The sequence below is a fragment of the Athene noctua genome, chromosome 1, assembly GCF_965140245.1.
Source record: "Athene noctua chromosome 1, bAthNoc1.hap1.1, whole genome shotgun sequence".
Classification (NCBI taxonomy): Eukaryota; Metazoa; Chordata; class Aves; order Strigiformes; family Strigidae; genus Athene; species Athene noctua.
Genome location: NC_134037.1, coordinates 183,235,716 through 183,260,049, shown reverse-complemented (window position 1 = coordinate 183,260,049; position 24,334 = coordinate 183,235,716). Strand labels below are relative to the sequence as shown.

At 39.1% G+C, this 24,334-nt stretch overlaps 1 protein-coding gene across 4 annotated transcripts in view; it reads right to left on the bottom strand.

Moving 5' to 3' along the window:
* Positions 1 to 24,334, bottom strand: part of ARHGAP6 (Rho GTPase activating protein 6) — a 333,285-nt gene that overhangs the window by 30,019 nt on the left and 278,932 nt on the right. For all 4 annotated transcript variants that reach the window (XM_074907249.1, XM_074907268.1, XM_074907278.1 and 1 more), the window contains exons 3-4: positions 12,992 to 13,063; positions 3,387 to 3,643 (exon numbers count right to left, since the gene is read on the bottom strand). In XM_074907249.1, coding sequence (XP_074763350.1) covers positions 3,387 to 3,643; positions 12,992 to 13,063 — 329 coding nt within the window. The remainder of the gene's footprint in view (positions 1 to 3,386; positions 3,644 to 12,991; positions 13,064 to 24,334) is intronic.

Sequence of the window (24,334 nt, the reverse complement as noted above, 5' to 3'; positions counted from 1 at the left end):
TACCATTTCCTGCCAAAAGGAGACACACACAAAAAAGGCAACCCAAAACCAAACAAGAATCTCTGGCTATGATCCATGTGTGTAAAATTCCAACTCAACAATTTTTCTATTTTGTTTTTAAGAGTTTGGGGTTTCAGACATCAAAATAGTTGACCGACACTGAAAATCCTAACACCATCCTCACCACTGCAGCTCACAGGCAGTTCCTGTTACGGCAGGTGCCCTCCTTTATAGCCTGCCTTTACTGGTCCTTCCCTGCCTGCAAAGCATCCTCACCTCTTGAATCATTATTATCACACAGTCACTTAAGTCGGATTCAGATCCCTAAAATAGATGTAAATACAGTCAGTTCACCATTATCCTTGGGCATTTTATCAAAGTTGTGGATTAACTGGGGCACTGAGCTGGCTTTAGGAAGAGTGACCTTGAGTTCAGTGGCTGAAATACAGCACTGCTTGACAATACCAAGTCCATGACAGCTCTGATTTTAAATTTCAAAGTGCCCAGGAAAACACTACCAACATAGTCCACAGATCCAGCAGAAACTCAGCCACACCTATTAGTCTGGGCTCAGCCAGACCTATACGACTGCTGAGGAACAATGCAGGAGATCATGCATATTGCTGCCCAGTACTCCAGGACTATCAACACAGATACAGTGCTACTTGGACTGCAGTGCCCAGCACCAAAGAAAAATCAAGTTCCATCTATTGGGCATTACCTTTGCACATAATAGATACCAGTCCCTGCTCCACCATGACAAGCTCAAAATTTAAATAAACAAGTCTTAAGATAAGCATACAGAAACATGAACAAAAGTGGAAATTAAAAAGGAAATGGAAAGAGCAAGAAGAAAATGAAGGCCAGAGGGACAAGTGTGGAATGAAGGTCAGATTAAGGTTTTCTTTACTTTTTAAGGGTTATAGAAGGCTTTTCTCTTTTGAAAAGATGAGCAATATTACAGAGTATGCACGGGATCCATTACTATCCATGGCAGATCCATTTTCACTCCATACCTTATGATATTTGAGTAGTAAAGCAGTATGTCAGAGCTCCTGATACTTGAATAAAATTTGGCTGCATAAATATATAAAAATAATATATTAACTGAGAGTAGAATATTCTCTACAATAAGCACACAGAAAGTGTCCTGCTGGATGACCAGGATCTCAACTTCCAACTGCTGGGAAAAAATTCTGCACAGAAAATGCAGCAATAGTGATTTCTGTCTAGCTCTCAGAGAAGAGATAACCACAGCACTCATATCATGAGCTCTGCAGCCAGCATTACCTTATATTTCTTACTGAAATCCTCAGTTGAGTGTTTGAAGACTCACTGGAATACTCAAAACTGAATGGTACAGTAATAAACAACCCCTCCAATTTAAAAGGACTGCACTCCAGGTATCTGTGCAGCATTTGTGTGAGAAACTGGTTGTATCAGTTCCATCTACTAATTAACCTTTCTCTTTTTTTTTTTTTTTTTTAAACATTTGCCTTGATATAGTTGAAAATAAACAGTGCAACACTGCCCAAGAGATAACAGATCAGTGCAGGCTTCCTTAGCATCCCCTAAAAATCTTACTGGAGTGGAGTAAGTACACCGATAAGCAGAAGTATAAAAGCCAAAGACAGACAAGATATGGGACATGAGTTGATATTTATGTGAAATAATTGACAATTCATGAAGTAAATTACTGAATAACTGAGATTCATTCCTGAGAGAAAATGCCAGCTCCCTCCATATCACACTGTCCACCTTAGTCTTCTCTTACTTCTCTGTAGGTGAACCATGTGCTACGAACTAAAGGCTCAAATCCAACACCCTGAAAGCTGCAATATTAACAAAAAAACAGACCAAACAAGCAAACCCCCCACAAGCTTCTAGGAACTTGGGCCTGACGGAACTTTATCCCTTGGATATAACAAAGGATCCAGGTTCCTTCTGCTTGCTTGCTGGTCAAATGCATGTCAGAGACCTTATCCCACTTGGTGAAAAGAACAGCAGATGACCCATATCTGGACATAGGTGTTATCCTTCCCTCATATGAAAACAGGTTCTGAAGCCAATGGGTGTATACGGATTTCTATTTTCTGTCACTGCCTATGCCAAATTCTGAAAGAAGTTGGCAGGTTTTCCTTCACACTTATAGTCACATGTACTCTGCATTTTTGTGTGAACACAACTGCCTGTTCGTATGGCCTGGACAGGCCAATAGATGTGCATTATGCATATGTAAGAATGCAAGCATCTTCAAATACCATGCCCTCAGCTACAGAATGTAGACATTTCAAGCTTCAGCTGACAGCTAGAGGGAAATAAGGCAGGTCATGGGGCTCTTCAACTTCCTCTTAATCTGCAATTTACTCCAGTTCTACTCCTCTTACTACCATGTATTGGAGAGCCCTACATAGCATTTCTCTGAAGCAGGTTTTATCCTAGGGATGAAAGAAGGTAAGGATCCTAAGAAAATATTTTATTTTTCAGGGTCTGTTCTTGTACCCCAAATTCCTTCTCAGATTATTTAACAGGGTTTTCTTATTGAAAGTACTTTATTATGAATTTTTTCTCTCTCCATTGCAAATGAAATTAAAAAGCAGTAATTCTAGAACCTCTATCCCATGGTATCAGAAAAAAAACCCAAACCCTACTGCTACTAGCTGCAGTACTGGAAAATCAGAAAGCTCAGAGCATAAAATTTACTTACAAGAAACAGAACTCTGCAAACAAATGGTCTACCAGGTACCTATCTTACATGCAGGATTAACATTCAGCCCAAACCACTGCATTGTGTTATGCTGCCAAAGGCATCTTCATAGCCCCTATGTAGAAATGTCCTTCAGAGAGCCTGGTACAAATTTACTCTCACAATTTCTTACTTACCCCCAAGGACATGATCAGAATTAGACCATAGGGTTTTTTATTAATATTAGGATAGGGATTAATAGTTACATTTATTTCCAAATTTGTAGAGCTAGATTAACATAAGCATACATATAAATACCAATCACATAGATTTAATCTTTCCCAGCTGAAAAAATGATGTTGAAGATGGATGGAATTTGTTAAATCTAAAAGACCTAGATAGAAGGAGATAGATAAAGGGACAGAACAAGAAAACTTCTAAATAATCTCTCTGAAACTTTGTGATCTGTAACAGACTTGCACAATGCATATGATCTTTTCCCACCAGCACCACAGAAAGAAGACTTCCATTACAGTTAGAATTTTCTGGTATTGACCAGGCCATCTTTCACCTGAAAATCACTGTTCAAACACAACAGAAGAAATATTCCAAAATCCATGGGCAAAACAAAGTTTTTTCCTGCTGAAGCGAGACTCTCTGGACCTAGTGGCCTGCACCACATTGTGATAGATCTACTTACACGCCTCCTTGCTCGTGGCGCAGGCTCGGGTGTGTTAGGAGAAGTGGATTCATTTGGTGTTTCTGAGGTTGAGCTAAGAGATGAGTTACTGCTTGAAAGTTCTTTGTTCTGCCTTTTAGTTCCAAATGGCAAGAGAAAGGCCACAAAATCTGAAACATCTTTTTGCTCTTCTCTCTGAGAGTCTTGCTTGAGCTTGTAGGCCCGGTCATTAGCAATCACTTGGGACAAGGGCATTCCAAAAGCCTGGGGAATAAATTCTGCAACAACAACAACAAAATTAATATTTAGTGAACATCTGATATTTATTTAGTACAAAAAGAATTAAGTATTAAGCTGTTAAAAAGAAAAACAATCTGAAATCCCTTTACATATATAATAATTCCAGTGAGGTACTGGGCTGCATAATAATAATAACAACATTCAAACAATAAAATAATAGTGGAAATGCGCCAGGTAATTGTAGCCCATGGTATCTGAATCATGTTTCCAGTTGGATCATGCAAGACATACCACACAGAATCTTGGAAAATCACTTGGGAGCAGATCTAATTAAGGTATTAACTTTCACTGAAGGCAAATGGAAGTCTGGCACCTTTGGCTACATCTAGATGATGCAGAGTGCCATCAGAGGCTTCGGTAACCTAATCCTAAGACTGGGAAGCCTAGCTGGATGGTGCCACAGCTCTCAGAAACCTGGTGAAGGGGTCTGAAATATTTCTCACAAATGCTGCAAGGCACCAGAGTCAAGGGGTACAGGCTTGTGCATGGGTCTCATTACAGGTCAGGAGGGTATGTGCCTTTGTAAGTGCATCCACTATTCATATTAAGCCTTCAAGGATATGGTTTTAAATATATACAAGAACTATCCTGCTTTAACATACTGGTAAGACTAAACCGGTTTAATAGTGATATATCAGTATAAAGGTCCTTTCTAACAGTACAAATATATACATGGACATAAAAAAAATACAGGAGAATACAGATTTCTTTCAATTAACAGAAAGAATATAATCCCACCCCACATCAATATAACTGTAATGTACAAAAGCAGTATATATTTCAGGTCTCAAAGTAAAATGCTCAGATATTTTACAAAACAGAAAAATGCTCTACAGTGAATTTGCCAACAACAACTAACATTGAAATTCTTGTCATTAAGTTTCAAATCTAGACCTATCTGAGATAAGCAGAACAAAAACCACTGGGTCAGGCTGCCAGCTAGAACTGTTTTGTGCTCAAATGGAATGAAAAATAGCTATTGACTCTATTCATCCTGGTGAAAATGAGTGCAACTGTTTAAAAGCATCTTTTTTTTTTTTTTTTTACTATGAAAACAAGGAACAAAAAAAAGAAGGGGCAAACAAAAAAATCCTTATACACTATCCTTCTCTTTTGCCACAATCATCTACATGATGAAAGGCTGAAGTTTCTCCTGGGACTTAAAGTCTGACTATATCTTTGATGACAGTTTCAAATTTTATCTAGGCTTGCATTATCATTAAGATTAAAGTAAGGCATTGAAAAGAAGAGTATATTTTATGAATCTTAGATGAGGACACTACTAGCCTATCATACTAAATAGACAAAGGCCCATTGTTCTGATTTGGTGAGAAACATTACTACTCTTTAGAAGTATGAAATGTTGTTAAGACATGACCTTAGTTTGGTGGCCAGACAAAACTAAATCAGGAAGCAGAGCCTCACATATCAAGCAAGTCTGGAGGTGACCTGTGAGTAGAATGACATCTAAAACCATCTGCATTTAATTTAGGATAAGAAAGAACATCATCACATGGGTATCAAGCAATGCGGGGATTGCCAGTTCCAGGAGCCCTGAGTTAGACCTGTCCCTCCTGCATCCAGAAGAGCATGCCTGTAAAATGATGAGAGTATTAGCATTCGCATTTTTTTACTCTTCTGAATTATCTTACCAGTGAAGATCTAAGACTACAAACTTGAGATACACATATGCAACATGTCTTCCATGATGGCTGTCTAACCGGGCACACTCTTGTACCTCCAGCACGCCTATTTACTTGTCCTTCCACAGCATTTCCTGAGACAAGCCACTGAGCCAAATGAAATCCTGAACATGCAATAATTTACCTGGTTCTGGCTCACAGCCACATGTGCTTCAAATTGGGATAGGACAGCAGTATGTAGCCCAGTGATGCCCATCATGCTGATGTCACTGATCCTACAGCACTGGGATCAACAGGGACAAGATCAGCAGGAGATGAGATCTCAGTACTGCTTCATAAAAAGAATTTCAGTAAAATCACCTTCTCCCTGACTTCATTATGTAAAGGCTGGTATTTTGAGGTAGGTGTTGCTCCTCTTTCAAAACTCTGAGGTGTGGGATTTTTAATTGCTCTTGCTCAACGTGCCTGTAGAGCAGCGAAAGGACATTGAGCCTCTAGTCTACTTTGCTGTAGGCCTCATTCTCAGAGGACATGAACCACTTCCCCGATTTCTCAATGTCTGGCAGAGACGGAGAACTGGATGAAAACCAACTGGCTGTTTTTCAGACTAAATAGAGATGGAAGTGATGCTGGCTGGCAGTGGTAATTACGTTAAAGAACTGGCAAAACCAGCAACTTTTTGCTCATTTGTTGAAATTAAGAGAATCAGTTGCACCCTCCATAGACTGGCTACAGCCTCAAGTTCCCACCAAAACTAGTGTGTGTGTATATATTGTGGGGTGGTGGTGAAGAGCATGTTTTGCCCATCACTCTTCAGAAGTATTAAATACCAACAATTTCCTTGTTGCACAGGTAATATCATGTCCAGTAGAGAGAATGCCAGGCCTTTTGACATTTCAGATTTATTCAAAAAAGAAGAGTTGTTGTCATGCAAACTATTTAGCAACTCACTGATGGGGGAGAAAGGGCAATGACTCAGATGTAAGATGTGTAGGTTTGAGACTCTGGTCTCACAATCAAGGTAAAAGTACCAACTCTCTCTTTACTGCTGCCCGCTGTTGCAGATGCTTCATTTGTATGAAGAAGCATTCCTTAGAGCAGTGGGTCAAACTCTGGTCTGTTGTATATATACTAAATGAGTGCCAAAGCTACTCAGTTAGCTACTCTCTATAAACCCAACAAAAATTTGATCACTTACTCAATTATGAGAGTAGGCAGCTTAAAAAGAAATTTTGCAGAAAGCACCATGTAAAAATGTGAAAAAAACCTGGCAGACTGGCCAATCAGCTTGGAAATGCAAACTCATATAATTAGCTAGCAGCTCGTAAGGACCTGACTTTTGATCCATTCTGGTTTTTAGTGTTTACTGGCAAAGGAGACAATTTGCTATTTTGGAGAAGTGTGTAATTTCTTTTACCAGAAAGTCCGTCTTGCAACTGATGCAAGTTTCTTAACAAAATTTTCATCAAAACTGGTATGTTCCTAAGAAATCTTTCTGTGGTGGCAAATCAGTGTTTTCTAATCAAAAGCAGCACATCACAGAAAAACTCCCAGCCAGATCAAATAAGAGTTTCAGTGATCAGAAATCCTGATATCCAGGATGTTGACCCATACAGTTAGCTTACTTGGCCTCATGTCTCCCCATCCAAGTATAGTTTTGAAGGCTTCTCTGAAGTTTCAGCTGGTGAAAATTGTGGTTTCTATTCCACAAACCATAACAATCTATTAAGAACCAGTGAGGTCTATACTCTAGACCCTAATGAGGCTTTCAATGCTAATAAAGCGAACAGCATTATATACAGCAACTTTGGATAGTCTCCATAGCACTTGGGGTTTTTTTCTTAAGTACAGCTAAAGTGCTGGTTTTGAGCTGCTAATACCCTGTGACCAAGATCTACTGAGTTGCATGTACTACCTCTGTTTAAATGACAGGAATAGTGTGAGACAGCTCAAAGAATAATACGATTTTAGAGGGATATTTAAATGGGTAGGGGTCTTTAACTCAACGTCCCCAGCTAGCCAGACTGGATAACTCTGTTTTGCTAACTGAAATTAATTACTTCGGATCTGCAGAGAGAGTGGTGGAAGCAAGAAAATTAGGAAAATGGAGAATTTGATACATAATGGGAATGGCAAAACTCCTTCCATCCGAATGTTCACCAAAACCCTGCACTGACTCCAGAAGACTCGAGAGAAGACAATGTTCTCAGCATCAGTTCTGTGGCTGAAACTCCACTCTCCAGCTAGTTGGAGCTCACTGGCCTTCAAGGAGTGACATAAGGCCTTCCCAATTACTTAGGCTTTTTCTATGGGTAGGTTTTTGGTTTTTTTTAAAAAAATACCTAAGAGGTTCTTCAGTGTTTTATTTGACTTTAGTACAAAATATGACACAGTGTTGCTTGAAAAGCCTTTTGTATACCTAGAGAGCATGAGAAACATTTTAAAATTTTTTTAAAAGCACAGTAGGGTGCTGGAAAGGCTTGAAAAAAATCACACTTCTGATAAACTATAATAAAAAAGAAACTTCATCTATTCAGCTCTCTCCTTAGGCTGTGCCAAGACAAATGGACATCATGACAGGTTGAACTGCCGAAGAACAAATGCAAACAATAAGAAATACCTCTAAATTTATTGAGTGTGGCTGGGAAGTAAACATTGAAGGTGTTTTCCAAAATTTTGAACTAAAGAACAATTAAACATTTACTGATGGATCTGCATATACCACAGAGTTACTAGGAAGGCCTCTTCTCAGAAACTCAGCATACAGAGCAGTTCTGCTAAGGCCCTATGGAACCTGTCAAGTATTTACATTCCACACAGAAACACCAGAAAATGAGATGATTCTCAGTTGCTCAACAAATCACGTAACAAGTGATTATTATTTCTGAGCAAGTCTCTTAGTTCACCTGTACGGTTTACTGGAACCAAGGCAAAATGGAGCTGGTTTACTGATAAAATCTTCTAGGAGAAATCCTTTCTGGGAAGCATCTCTCTTAGGAATGCCTGTGTGTACTGTTCAAGTAGGTATGCTTATGCTGACCCCCATACAACTGGCAGGAGTCAAATGAAAGGCTCCACTTCTGCTGCTGTCGAAATTAGCAGTGAATTTGTAAGGGAACATTACCCGGCTGCCAGCACGCAGAGCATCCTGAGAATTTCTTATTCCAAGCAGTACTGACATTTTACTACTCCTCCAGCCCAAATAGTGTTTGTTAGCAGCTAAAGCAAATGTTTGGAGACATATGTAGACAGCATGACTGAGAATCATCATGACCATTAAACAAGGAAGCTGGGTAGAGAAAAGCAAAGACACCGGATGATGGAAGCTGAAAATATTGCTAAAATATCTGAGCAGAGTGTTGCTCTCCTGCTTTGTCTGTTTACATCCAGCAAGTTTTGCTATATCCTGATCTGGTGAGTCACTCAGAGATGTAAAAACAATTGAAAAACCACTTGTTTTAAAATGTTTCCCCTTTTAATGAGATGAGGACATATGTATCTCTCAAAAAGGACAAAATAAATATATGAATCTCATTTAAAGTGCATTCAATTCTACTTTAGTGTCTTTGTTGGCTTTCAGAAGTATGACAATTTGCTGAAACTCTCACTTAACAGACAGGCTGACCAACTGATCCATCTAAATAAAATGTGATGTTAGGAGAGTAAAAACTCCACAGATTGGAACGAGGACTAAACCACAAGTGATTACATCTCCAGACTGTCCTAGAAGAACTGAGTACCATATCCTTTTGATAATGCCTTTTAAGCATGGACACCTGATGAGGTGGGGTGAAGGAGAACAGTCTTGGGCACAAATCGGATGTAGGTAGTACTACAGAAGTCTACACCCTAGGGCAGTTCAGTGCATGTCAGTGGTAAAGGAGAGGGTTTGTCAGGCAAGACCAAGGACTCAAGTCCTCCCCGTTCTTTCTCAGGAACTGCCCACACCTGAAGATGCTGACCACACACACTACGAGATGCACAGGATTCACACCTTGTGCACCCTGCAGCAAGGACTCCAGTACACATCCTCAGTGATCAGCACAGGGGCCTTTTTCTCTACCTCTGTGGCTTCCTGCGCCAGGCACATGTTGATAATCTTTGGTTGCAACCGACACACAGGATCACATGGTACTGTGTGATCGGCAGGATTAACCTTCAGGAGCATATCTATTAAAAAATACTTTTCAGGTGGCACATACTCCAGGCAAGACCTAACAACATGGCACCTTCCACTGTTACTTGTTCTGGTATGTGGGGTTTCCCAAGCTGGGACACAGAAAACTCAAAATGTTTGGGATTAATTACATACTCTTCAAACTGCAACTGTGCTTACAAAAGTGATGCTGAAGGGACACAAATGCTGTTTGCATTAAGGAGGCTGCAACTCATCTGTATAAAGCATTCTGGAAATAGGCTTCCCTGCTTCCTCTCCGATGTCCTGCAAACTAGTCTCACCATCTTCTTCTCAAAATGGTGCAGCTGGACTAGTTACCAAAAAACCCCCAAATAAATCCACAAAAATCCAAAAAGAAACAGAAGGAAAGCATTCTTTTCAGGCATGAGAACTAGGGACCTGCCTGGGTGGGTAAGTGCGTGCTCCCGGCCTTTTGTGTGAGCACACCCATGTCCACAGTGCAATGTGTTTGTTTTGGACTGGTTTCCCAGAAATGGCATACACTCTTTTCATAAAATAAATGGTAGAAATGCTTGTTAAAAAACAGCATGGAACAGAGTAGGATAATACTTCCAGCTTGCTGTGACACACCATGCTGAGGGAGGTTAACTTTGAGTTTGGGTGATATGGAGACCACTGTTCAGAAAAGTTGGTGGGGCTTGGCCATGAGGTGAGCATGGTGGGCTCATCCTTACAGACACCAGCAGCATGAGGCCTTACATTTTTCTTTCCAGAGCCAGCTCATCATCTGAAAGCTGGGCGATGATGATCTTGAGGCTGGGGGAGATGCTAGTGCTGCCGCTTCCTACAGGAAAACAGACACCTTCCACCAACCGTGCCAGGCTAAGGGCCCATGTGGCATGATCTAGCACCTTCCTGGTTGCTCATCCCCTGAGACATCACCGATTAAGAGTCTGCTCAGCAAGTATCTGTGTGGCAGATCATCTTTAATAAACTCAACTTTAATAACAGAAGGGCAGAGAACATCAGAAACAACCATGGACAGAAACTCTAAGAAGTAGTGTGCTATATGCTGCTATCTGGGCTATTTTTGCCTAAGGTCTGCTGTTGACAACTAATAAGAGCCAACATGGCTTTCTTTTCACTCTGCTGACACAATCTCATTGGGAACCCAACTCCTTTCAGTTTCCTGGCCTTCTCCACCCTTACTGACCAACCCAACACTACTGTCAATATGGACATCCTCAAGGAAGGAGAGAAATATAGCTTCTGCTATTTTGAGTAGTGCTGGGGTATTTTCCCCTCAGAGGGTACTCTTATTTAATACATGAAGAGAGCATGTAAGACATCTCTATAAATGAGAATAAGGCAGTGGAAGACAGAAGAAAGGGGATAAAAGCAGAGTGGTACATGTTTGAAATGCCTGAAGTTAAAAGAAGAAAGAAAAAAAAAAAGGAATTAAAATTAAGAGAATCAGCATAGTGATTTTTAAAAATGCTTGGGTAGAGTTAACCAGAAGATATGAGCAATGCTGAAAAACAGGAAGTAGATAAATATATACAAGGATGAATAAGCACAAAGTGCTGACCTAAACAGCAAAGTACACTCAAAAAAAATCCACTGGAATAAAACCAGAAAGTATACCCCCAGAGTTACTGAGTGGAGTATAAATGCTATCATGCAAAGTAGACACAAAAAAAATCCCTAAACAGAGATGTAAAAATTATTGTTTGAAAGATCTTTGTCAACACAGAATTTAGAGGAATAAAGAAAGAGCAATTCCAGGTTAAGCATTTGTATGCATCACCGAAGGAAGCTATCGTTTCTCAAGGCACTGTACCAAAGAGGCCTTGGAGGAGTTTGGAGGTGCAATTGCAAAGATCCACCAGGTTTGGGTGACACAGCAAAACTTGCTCTTTGGTGAATTATCAAATCAATTTATTATTGCCACAATCTGCTACTGCAATGAAAAATGTGAGAATAAAAAGATAAAATGTATTTAAACTCTCAGAAGAGCTTTTAAATAGAAACTTTAAAAGGAGGCTACCAAAGTCGTGCTACCCATATGGGGGGAAAGATAAGAACTCTCAGTGCATCAAAAATTTGTGAAAGCCAGAACATTTTTTTTAAAAAAAGCAGTAAGTGGTTAGCCATTTCCGATGCAGAAAAGCACCCCACAGGCTGCTATGAAGATCAGTATCTGGTAAATGCACTGAAAAGCAGGGAAGGTTTTGCACAGAACTATGCTGCTTTGCACTTTTAACTGCATGGAGAACTATGAGAAAAAACCCCATGGAAGCTAAGCAACATAATGACTGATTAATTACACTGCAGCCAAAGATAATGCATTGACAGGAGCAGTACAAGATAAGATTTTTCCTCAAAGGTGGCTATAAAATCATTTAACATCTTCCTTAAAGACTCCTTCTGCACGTGGGCTCAGTCCTACATCACATAATTCTCATAATAAATGAAAGATTTGGTACTTGCAATGCAACATGGGAGAACACTGGATTTACCCAAACAAGCATGTCAGGGGACTTTCCGTTTTAGAAAAACTAATGCAAATATTTCCCACAGCCATTTTTAAACCAAGAAAATAATCCCATATATGAAGTCACCGAAGAAACAATAATTAAAAGGAAAGTATTTTCTTCCTGACAAATATCTAAAGTAGCTTTGGAAAGGGGATGTTCATTTTTTCAATGGAATTTCAAAGTTCCATCCTTCTGCCAAGTTAGATTACGAACAATAACATCAGAGTAACAAAATCACTTCTCTTGTTACAAATTTGTGCATTTGTGTGCGAGTTTGTGAAACTGGGATGTTCATACTGAGTTTTTACTACCACTTTTCCAGAACTACTTTTACAGGAAAATTAGATGCATAATTACCTATGTGCAGGAAACTGCGATTTCAGAAACACACTTCAGGTCTCAACGTCTAGACTTAGCTCAAATGGCTGCAAATTAAGGATCAAGTCCAGTGGATTAGGACCCAGCCCATAAAACTGATAACTGTCCAAACAAAAGAGTACAAGTTTATCTGTAAATCCATGTCACATGGAGTCTATTAAAATCTAATTGATCAGTAGCACTGAATCATTTCTATATTTTAAACAATGGCTATTTTCCTAAGGTTAAAAAAAGAAAAGCAAACCAACTGACTTGCTTGGACAGGGTGGGGTTCACATGCTTTGCAAATTGAAAGAGGAGAGTGCAAATACAGGTAAACAACTGGATCATCTTATCCAGACTGCACTCTGTACTGGATGGTGAAAATGGGCAGAAAGAACAATGAAGAAAATATGCAGTCCTTTAACTCCTCCTTTTCTCCTAGGAAATTAGCTGTCAGTTGAAGAGATCTGGGTTATACCAATGACAAATAGAAAAGATAAGACATATTTTTCAACTTGAAAATAAATACCTAGGCAGTACCTCAGCTCAGCAAATTCTTACTCCAGAAAGTATACATGGTCTCATATACAGAAATCTCATATGCAAAACTAAAACACAATCAGATCAGTAAACAGGTACTCATTTTACCTTTGTCTCTGTTCCTCTCCTTTCCTAAAGAGTCCAGTTTCTTTCTTAATGATTTCTTCCTCTTTTGTCCATCTGTAAGAGGAAAAAGGAAGAAAAAAAATAAAAGGAAGTGAAGAGAGAGAACGCTGAATAAACTGCTGACCAAGCCGTAGGAACACAGACTGAGATGGCCATGGCACTTGGAGTCAGGAAGACTGTGGGGCACATTTCACAAAGGCTAGGGACTGTCACAGTGCTTCAGCCCAAAGAAGCACTGCTTTGTTCACCCAAATGCTGAAGTTGTACTGGGGAACCAAAATGTATCCCATATTGCATATTGCTGGGCAAATCTACAAATCTGTGGTCACACAGCCCATGTGGCAGAATGAAAAGCTAATTTTGAAGACTTAACAATGGAGATTTGTTGTTGGATGTTTTTCACAGTAAGGTACCATATACCTAAAAGGTACTGGTTAGCCCTCATCCATGGTCACGAGTTTGTGATTCAGGTCTGGAGCTGAAGGTAGTATTTGGAGAGGGAGGATTACTAATCTCCAGGATAAATTCTGTGTAACAGGTGGGTGATAGCTGACCACCTTCACATGACCCATCTGAGAGGAACTCACACTGGGAGCTTGCATATTGGTACAGCATGTCCAAATTGGTTCAGATGGATTAGAGTCTCAGAGAAATTATTGTTCTGACACCCTATTATATATCATCAAAGTTTTCACTAAGGTATTAAGGACCAAAGATTTCAAGCAACAGCATAGGCAAGTTCATTCTTGAAAACAATTCCGTCAAAAGGTTGGCTATCATTAGTTCCTTCAACAGCATCTTTTATAATGAAAAGTCAACAAAAATGCATTTTATTTATTAGGTTTCAACAAATACCTGGGATTAAGACATGAGCCTGCTTTAACTTGTACCTTTTGAATTTTTTAAGTTCCAAAGCAATATAAAGGGTCTAACATAGGGACTAATACTAACACTAACATAGACACCACTCTACCTAAAGGTTAATGAACACCTACCCTTGACTTACTGGTTTTGTAATATGCCAAAACCTCAAAAATTAACACATTGTATCTGTGTTTCACTTTCATGGTAAGAAGGTCACCAAACAATCTGTCTCAACACGTTTTCTAGTTCTGTAAGACAGGATCTTAAGTGGTCTTTCACAGTAGGGAACATACCACAGAGGAATGAGGCAGATCTTTGTCAATGAACTCTCATCTTTGTAATTAGGGGTCACAAGAGAACACAAGCCGTTTCCCCATAGTCTTCTCTCAACTCCTATTGAAAGCCACGCCCAGAACATAACTCAATAGACAGCTGGACAAATTCTGACTTTTTCATAGCCAGTTAATATCCTTTTACTTTAAAATTAACATTTGCTTTTAACTTATGTAACTGTGGTTTAATTGAGTCCACTTGCACTCTGCATTTATTTAGAGCGTATTTGCTCCAGGCACTCAGTTCACTATCACAATCAGTTCTTGTCTCTTGAGGCAGATTGTCATTTACTGGTTATGCTAATTCCCCTTTTCCACACCTGCTCCAGTGAGAATACATCTCTCTGAAATAAGGTTGACTAGAATGGATAAGGTATTCCAGATGAGAGTTCAGCAATATAATGGTGGTAATTCATTGCCTGATACGGTCTATGATTAGATTTTCCTTTTTCGTAGCCACATAACAAGTTCATAACTCAAAGTCACATTTTGATTGATTAATATGCCTGGTCTTTTCACACCTTCTGACATTTCGAGTTGATAAAACTGAGTTTTTTACAGAAATCATTCTTTCACCTCTTGGCAATATGAATAGTTAAGTTGGTAGCCTGCTTACATACACCTGACAGTACTGCTTGTTTTTATAGGGTTCCCTGCTACCATTGTGTTCTAGTTTTAAATATAAAATTTTCAAATTATTTTTTATGTTATAAATTGAAATTACTGCTTCACAGTAGCCTTTTGATAAATGACTTACATTTCTTTGGAGTCTCAGAGCCTTATTCTCCAAAGACCCATTTATTGATATTCTGACATTCCACTGAAGTCTACTGAGACATAAAAATGAGAACGAAAGTCGAAATAGGACGTAAAATACAGTGTTTTGATATTATATCTACACAAAGGCAACTTCTGGAGTGTTTTAGTGCTGCACAATCAAATACAACAGAAATACAGGAAAAATGAATGCTATTCAATATCGAACACCAAAACAAATGCCACTTATATCCACGTGGAAAACAGGTTAATAACTTCCAGAGCCAAACTATAAATGATTTCTCATGAACCTTGTTCTTAATAGGTGATTCTTTCATCTCCAACAGTGAAGTAATTCCTCAGTAAATGACAGGCTGAGATAACATTTGTGCATCTGTCTCTGCAACCTTGAATGTAAGAAGCAGAGATGGACAAACACAAACCAGAAAATACAGAAGAGTCCACTCTGAGCACTCCTGAGCAAAGAAAGAGATAGCAGAGTGACAGAACAGAGACACTCAACTTGGGCAGCGGGTGCAGTTCCACGGAAGGCAGTGGAGCTACAACCATTTACGTTTAAAGTTCACTCTGTGGCAAGAAAGAGTTGCACATAAAAGTAAGACTGAGGAATTTCAGTGAAAAGCTAAAGCTTAGGGGATCTGCCATAAGGTCTGAAGTCAGTTCCAGTTCTCCTTCTCCCCAGCAAAAGATGTGCTTAATTACAATCTATATTCTGTAAAAACAAATATGTTTTGAAATGATTGTTGATGCAGGTTACATCAGGCATGAACATTGCTGAAATGCTGAACTGCTGAAGTGCTCGAAGACTTATGCAACTCTAGTAGTTTTACATCTTAAATGAACTCAATTCATAATAATAATAATGTTTAGTACTTATTATCTGCAGTGTATTTTGAGAATATAATTAATATCTAAAGCATTTCTGGGAAACAGGCAAAGCATCATTACTCGTGCATTATACCTACCATACATTTGTAAATTAATTAGCAAATATTTATGCAAAATAGCACTGTATCAGCCCAAAGTGCTATTAAATATGGACGCTATTTCGGAAACGTGTAAACCACCAAGTGATAAATGCTGTTGGGCTTTTATCCAGTGTTTTGTGTATATAATTGTCTCTTAATGTCTGCTTTCCATCGGTGAACAATATACTGCTCCTCCAACAGATTCCACTCAAGTGTATCGGCAAGACGAGAGAAGCACTCAGAAGACAGCTACTGTCAAAGTGAAGGAAGCTGAATTTTTTCTTTCATAACCTGTTCTGCTTTTTCTGAAGAACACCAGCCCAGGCAGCTGTGCTGAGCAGTTTTTTCAGAAATGAACTTGGTTTTTTCAATGCTTACTAATTCATACACTTGCTCACTTGCTGCATTTTTCATGGCAATGCATACATCACTCTCTGGGCATTTATATATTAAGACTAGCATAATGAATATTTAAAAGACCAAGAGTCTAGAATCAAACTCCTGAGTGCATATTAAATTGCTATGTGACCTGTTTTTCCGAAGTGGTGAGCACTTCCATGTTCAGTTAATGTCAAAAAGACTTCTCTATTTGAAAAATTAGGTCATCTTTTGATGACTCTGGCAGTGAACCACAGCCTAAAGAATATAAGAGTATTTGTACTCACATAGTAACTTTGGACAAGAACTGAGGAGTTTGACATCTAAGATTATTATTTTTGAAATTTTGGGTTAAGGTTCAAATGACAACTGAGGTGTCATCACTAACACCATTTAATTATCAGTTACACTCTCCAATCCCAGATTCTATATAGCACATTTCAGGGCCTAAATTTCACTCTAAGTGAGACCATGGTTCTACAAACTAGGTAATAAGAAGACATTTTCACACTGAGGATATATAAATTTCAGCTCAAGAAGATTAAAAAAAGGAGAGAACTTTCTATTTTTTAAATGACAGATTGCTCTGTTTCTTTGAACAAGACCACCTACCAACACCACATATGACTAAAAGAGAGAGCAAGCAGGCTGAATCCTGTTACTATTCTTTTCTTCCAGAACTGCTTTACTAATTTTAAAGATATGGAAATCAAAAAGTCTATTGGGTAGGTATAGGTGTTGTTCAGCACAAGCAAAAGCATCACAGATTTAGTTATAGTGAATTTGTTCAAGATAATACAGTGGCACACCTGGAGCTAACATTCAGGAACTCTTGGCCACCAGTTTCATATTATGTCAGTTAACAGTCACTATGCTGTGAAGCCCTAATCCAGTATGTTTTTCATAATTAATATAATATATAGTAAAAAGCACAATAGCATCTGAACTTCCTAGGTAATTTTTATGACACTATTACAGTATTAGGCTGTACGATTCTTCAGCATTTTCCTTCCTCAAACGTGGTCTTATAGATTATCTATAAGAATGGATGTTGCTTTTATGTTACTTACATTCAAGGACACTTTTTTGTTAATCAGAAACATAATTCATAAATTCATACAGAGACTTTAAACTAATATAACTAGGCAGGTTTTTGACAAAAGAGGTGATCTGTTGCTTATGGGGCTGAGTAAAGAGAACTCCCCTCCCCATCTACTGGCAATTTCCTTTGCTTATGAGAATTGTGTTTCTTGTCCATTTGGGGGAGAAAATATGTCATGTTCTACAATTAAGAGTTATTTTCACACAGTATAAAGAGAGAAGTTATGTGAGAGATAAATATCATAGCCATAGCTCATTTATCAAATCAGAAACAGATTAAGAAGTCAGTATTGTGAGATTTCTAAAATACTTCTTCATAGTAGTTGTATTCATGGCCATTTTCCCTTAACAGGTATTGGATCTGATTGCATTTAAAGAAAAAAATAAAAATAGAATGTATTTTCTAATCCATTCTGTCTTGAAAATTACTATCAATGGCACCACAAAGTACCAAGTTTGACCTCTCTTGAGGACTTGTTGGTTCACTTCACTCATTGAGACAGACACATTTCCCCAAGTGCCAGCCTCCTGCACTCAACCTGCAAGCTGAATGCCAAGATACAGCCTCTCTTGTCTGCGCAATACTGCAATTAATAGAGACTGCAATCAGAATACACTGCTAAATTCTGTTGATGGAGCTCAATAAAGATGAGACTGTGCTTCACTCACTGACAGCTGCACTGTGTTTGTGGTTGAAGTTGCTTCTTTGGGTCACTATACAAAGCAAATTTGCTTCTGAATGCATGCTTGGAGTTGCTCTACTGAAGAAGAGCATGCTGGTTTTACTTAGCCATTTCTGTGACTATAAACGTCCATCTTGAAATATTTATTTAGATTAACTTGTTGAAACACCCTGTCCCCACTCAGCAATTTCCAAAGCACTGCCAGCTGCAGCACAGATGGAAGGTAAACAATTTCAACCAGAGAACCAGGAGCTACAGATTTTGGCATATAAAGCAATAGGAAAACAGAAGACCTGAGCCTACAGTTATTTTCCATCACTCTCTTTCTCCCTTTCACCTGTCCTGAGCAGTACACACACAAGGGGATCTCCATCAGTGATGCAGATTATTATATTCCTCCCGAAGCCTTGGACTATCTCCCTGTTTCTCACACTACTTCTCCGTATGGCCTATGTCGCTCTCTATTTCACTTTAACGTAAATCAGCACTCCTTTGTGCTTGTCAGCCTATAGATGGAAGAAAAGCCATATTTGTTCAAGCGCACCCCTCAGCTGCAGCTGTGACTTTCCAGGTGTCAGCCAGCTCACACATGCTCACCTCAGCCCACGGAGCTGCCCTCGGGCTGCCCGCTACAGGCACCACAAACACACCCAGAGGCAGCTCTCCTCTTACACGCTGTTTTCTTGAAACAAGCTTCTGCATTTCTCTCTCCACGCAGTTCCATCTGAATGCATTTATGGCAGAAGAAACTGTGCGAAAAGGGCCGAGCTGAAGAAGCCAGAGCCCATTCTTCAGTAGGGCTGCAGCTCCCCATGGGCTGCGCACAGGTGGGACCAGAACCGAAGTGTTGCAGTCTTCTGGGCAGGAGCACTGCCTGACCCAAACGCTTCCCAGGGCAACGGTGAGAAACTGGGTGAGGCACAGGGAAAGCTGACTGCTCAGGAAACAATGTTCTCAGTAGTACAGAGTGTATACAATACCACCACTTGAGAAAACCCACAACCATCAGACGAAAGTGTGCTTTTCATTCTATTCTCCCTCATCCCATCAGACTCTTTGGTAATCTGCGGTTAGCCTATCTTCTTCACATATATGCTTCAACCCCTCTGGACTAAGGCATTAGTGATTGTTAAAATGAAACATGGAGGAATTACAAAGTCCAAATGTGCAGGTTTAAGTGATGAAGCGGCTGGAAGTTTAAATTCTTCATTATACACTATCTCTTTACTGTGGAACAGTAAGAATTTGGTCATATTGGTATATGAATTAAATTATTTATCTAGGAAGTATTCATAAATTGCCGTGGAACCTGCCTAGAAGGCAAAACTGCTGGAAACCTCCCCTGCTTCAAAAGCAAGCTGCATCTCTACAGGGAACTAAGCTTTATTAATCAAATAGCACTTCACAATAACCTTTTGTGATTCTGATACAAATTTTAAAAAAACAAGCAAACAACCCTCCATAATTTGTTTCCCAGGTACTAATAGATTTTTTGATGTTCCACATCTTTTCTGATGGCAAAGGTGATATACCAATTTATACCAGCTGAGCATATTATCAATAGACTGTTCTGTCTTTTAGGAAAACACATCTAAAAAGTGTGGTTCAAAACTAGAATCAAATCTGTTAGAGTGAAAAATGTACCATTTCTATTGCACTCTATTCTCAAGGTCTATTTCTATCAGACTCATGTCCGAACTTGCTGAACAAAAAATGTTACATGTCGGAAAACAGCAGGATGATACAGATATAGACTACAACTGTAACGAGATAGGTAGAAACCCTTTCACACACACACAAATAATCTTTGAGCAATGTTCTAATTCAGACAGCAAATACTACTCAAGTCTGGTGGACAGAGGAGTCGTAACAACACAGATTTCAGGTCCAATTGCCTACACCTTCCCTAGTGTATGTAAGGTATTAAATAGTCTCCAAGCATGTACGTAGGAAGAAGAGAACTACTTTGGTATTTTCAAACGTGTTCTTCCATGATTCTCTGTAGTGAGGGACTTGTGTTAACTGGTGAGCAAACACAGGTGCAACGTAGGCTAAGGGTGAGAGCCAAACCTTAGTAGATAGGGGATATGGGACTGGGGCTCTGGAGCAAGATCAGGGCTGCAGAAGCCACAAGTAGAGGGAGGGTGTTGTCAGTGAGCACAGCCCACCCTGGCTAGAAAAGAAGCCAGGAAGGAGCCGCTTTCCAGTTGCCGCAGGCCACCACACTCCTGCTGTGCAGGATGCTGCAGGTCTAGCAGACGAACATGAGCTCCAGCAGCACCAAAAGGAACCCTTAAGAGAATACAAAGAGGATGCCTGCCTTCAGTTTGTGTATGCCGTGTATAAATATCCTTAAAAGATCAGAATTTTTAATTATTTCAGAATTTTTCAAACCACCACACCAAAACCAAGAATAAAGTTCCCTATCTTCCCTTTTCATTTGTTGTGTTTTTTTGTTGTTTTTTTTTTTTTTTAAATGTATTCTTTAGACTTTTTGCATTTGGACTCTTGAGTAGAGATAACTGTGTTTGAAAAGATTAAAAAAAAATCTTTTCAGCTATTTTGGCATTACTAGAATGAAAAAATACATAGTTTTTTAACCTACCAATACATTTTAAATGGCTGTATTACATGCACTCAAGGGAAGAAGATATTCAGTGAGTCCTATAGAGGAAATGAAAAATCAGCATACTAAACTACAATTGTTTTGGAGCTTATTGGTATTTGCTAAACCTTTAGCTGGACCTAAGGAAACCAACTCATTTTTTATATTAATATAAACAGATGCTCAAACCTTGGTTTTTTTATACTAGGATAAGGGAAGCTGCTGCTGCTGCCATATATAGAAGAGACAACGGAAATAACTTACTCAAGCGTGCAAAGCTACCTGGCAGCCTTTAGAGGATCAGAAAGTAAGGGCCAAATGCCCTTGTGTGCCCTTCTGTGGCTGTCACTGGAGAGTAGCAAAAGGTGGGTGAACCCCTGGAAAGGGAGAACAGATAAAGATGTAGGATGACAAGTCTGACTTTCCAGTGCATAGACTGAGTCAGATTCTCAATTAATAAAAATCTCTGCTTGCTTCAGTGCCCACATTAGGACAGGATTTCCTGTGTTGTAAGAACTCCCAAATCATAGTACTCTAATAAAAAAATTTTTAAAAAGCCAAAACAACAACAAAAACCAACCAACCAAACAAACAAAAAACAACACAAAAAACCCACCCCAACCCAAACAAACATCAAACAAAAACAAACCCAGAAAGAGTGGGCCAAAGGGTAATTTGCCACACATTTTTCTCCAGGAAGGTCTTTTGATGAAGCACACGCCTTGTGTCAATTCTGGAAGGAAAAAATGTCTCCAGGTATACTGAAATTAGAGGGAACCATTCCTTCTACACTTCAGGGCAATATTTGCTACACTCAAACTCACGACAGGATTCACAAAACAGTAATGTGAAATAGCAGGTGCAAACCAAAATATAGACACTGTGTTTTTTCACATTGCAGCAGTATCTGTAGTGTTGCAGGAGTTTCCCTAAACTCAAAAGCTAGGTAAATTCCTAACTTAAACTGATTATGCTTCATCAGGGAAACTGCAGCTGCCCTACTCTCTGCATGGAAGGCACTCAGATATGACAATAATCAGCAGAGATTTGAAAACTCTGAGAAAGACTGAACAACATCCCCTGCTTGGAGTGCTTTCATAACTGACAGTAAAATATGTCAGAAACTGTCTACAGTACTACCTTAAAACAACTACAGTAAAAGAAAATATTTTAGCTGTACTGAGAGAAAAATACTCAAAACAGAAAATCCCAAATAAACAACAAACCAGAGCCTTGATGCTGCAGTTTGAGATCGTAAAAATGCAAGTAACAGCTCTAAAACTGCCTTCAGTTCACCGAGGGCAGGGGAAAATTGACTGTCTCCTGGCACTGGCTACCTAAATAAAAAGTCATTTTATATATGGAAGGGGGAGAGTAGCTTAGTGCCCTTCCTAGTCAAAGTGACTCTTGATTTCATAAGAAGGAGAATTACTTGTAATCCCCACAATACCAGGTGGGCTAGTGGCAGGCCAGACATTAAATTGCCAGCATTTACCTGGCATTGAACTTCTTGTGTACTGATAAACTGGCTTGCATGCCTGTAACTGGTAGGTGAAGCAGCAACCAAGTTTCTTCACATCTCCCTTACAGCTTTCCCCCAGGTTGCTCTCAGCATGATCATGTGTTGAGGTCTTCAAACGACAAGGAAATTCACTTTGCTCTTCGGAATCAGGGGACCTGCTCGTGGTCAGAGGAAGTTCATGGCATCCAGGTCCCCACTGTCTTCTGACCATCACTTTGTTGTTATGAACCATTCATAAAAGTCTTTCCTCATACTCTCACCTTAAAGAAGGAGTTGTGCAAGAAACTAAAACAGCCTTCATAGCTTGCTCCCTCCAGGAGTAATTAGTCTACAGTATTCCTGCTCAGAGCCTTAATGAATAAATGAGAGAGGAGTCTTTAGTGCAAGGAATTGAAATCACAGTGAAGAAGGCCTCTCACTGGACAGGCTAGTGGCCCCAATAATTGAGATGCTATCCCTTTGAAAAATGAACAATGCATCTTCTTTCTAATAATGTTTCATTGTACTATCTGTCCTCTGTATCATCAATCATCTAGCTTACATTTTTATTAATAAACAGGAACAGGTGTTGAAAATGTAAACCACACAGATAAAAGGCACGAAGAGCTCTGCAGAGAACACTTGGGTCAACTTCCTGCACAGAAATAGAGTCACATAGACATTGGTCTAATCTATTCTTAAAAACCTTCAGCAGGAGATTAGATCTCCATTAAACCTCAAGGTAGACTTTTCAGTGTAAAAGCCTCATACAAAGTTATATATAGTACCACAGCTCTGATAAAATAAATCTATCTCTAGTCACTTTATCTTTCCTAATCAGTATTTAAAGACATATCTTGCTCCTGGCACCAACCACAACTCCTTGACTGAAACCATGCCTTTGAAGAAACTTTAGAAACTAACTCTTCTACCTAAGGCAAGAAGAAATCCTCACCAGAATTACTTCCCTAATGCACTTTTGAAAGGAGCAATACACGTAAGATAACAGAAATAAATCTGATTTTCAACTGAAATATTTAAAAGTTGTATACCAGAAGAATACACGTAAAAGCAAAGCTTTGCCAAAGGCAAGCAGCACATGGAAATTAGTGGGCTGCAATGTCAGTACTCTTAATAAAGGCTCAAAAACTTCTCACATGGGATATATTTATTGGTATTTATTCTTTGGCTTTGAATTGTAATAAATCATGAAATCTTAAGTCACTGTTGATCACCACACACTTACGTGGATTATTTGCAAAGCACAGGGCAGCCTAGTTAGGTGTTCAGAAACAAAGGACCAGTCTTTAGTACATCAAGTACTAAAGACAGATTTGGCAGAACATAATCAAGAATACCTCTGTTACATTTGTGTTCTCACAAAGATTTAGAAAACAAAAATAATCACATACACCTAATTTTGCAAAACACAGTGTTTCAGAGCCTCTGTATGTGCATTTTGCTTCCTTACAGTGGTTGGCTCTGGCCATGTGTCTGAACTTTACAATATGGCCAGTAATCATTAATTTTAAAATGGAAGCTGAGATTTCCATGTGGCACACTTTACAGACAAAATACTAAATGTATTTATACATATGTACAGTCAATAGCTATTTCAAGTTTACTATTAAGGAAATTACTTTCGATAACAATTTTTTCATGTCTCAGAAGTAATTTCTAAGCTTAATGGGACTTCACATCGAATGTGTGCATGCAGTAGTCTCCAGATCTGGATTTGTAAAAGCAGTACCCTAAACCCACAACAGTCAGTATCTGAGTATCTAAAGAAGCAACTGCCCTAACACTGGTCACAATTCCTTCTCCAATAACTGTCTCATGGTATTTGCATATAGAAATGTGGATGATAATATTTCCCTGTTTAACTTTGGCGTTTCAGTAAGATGTCTTCCCTTCATTGTGATACCTGCTGAAAGACTCCTGCCTTTCAGCACTCCTGCCCAATGAGCTCCGCAGCAAAGCATTTCTTCAATGTCCATCCCTGTCCCCATTCCCTTCCTCTGCCTTCACACAGCACATCTACACCACAGGTAGATTCTCAGAAGTTACACAAATCTTTCTTTTAAAGGTGTTGCATAGTACACTAATTTTTCCATGT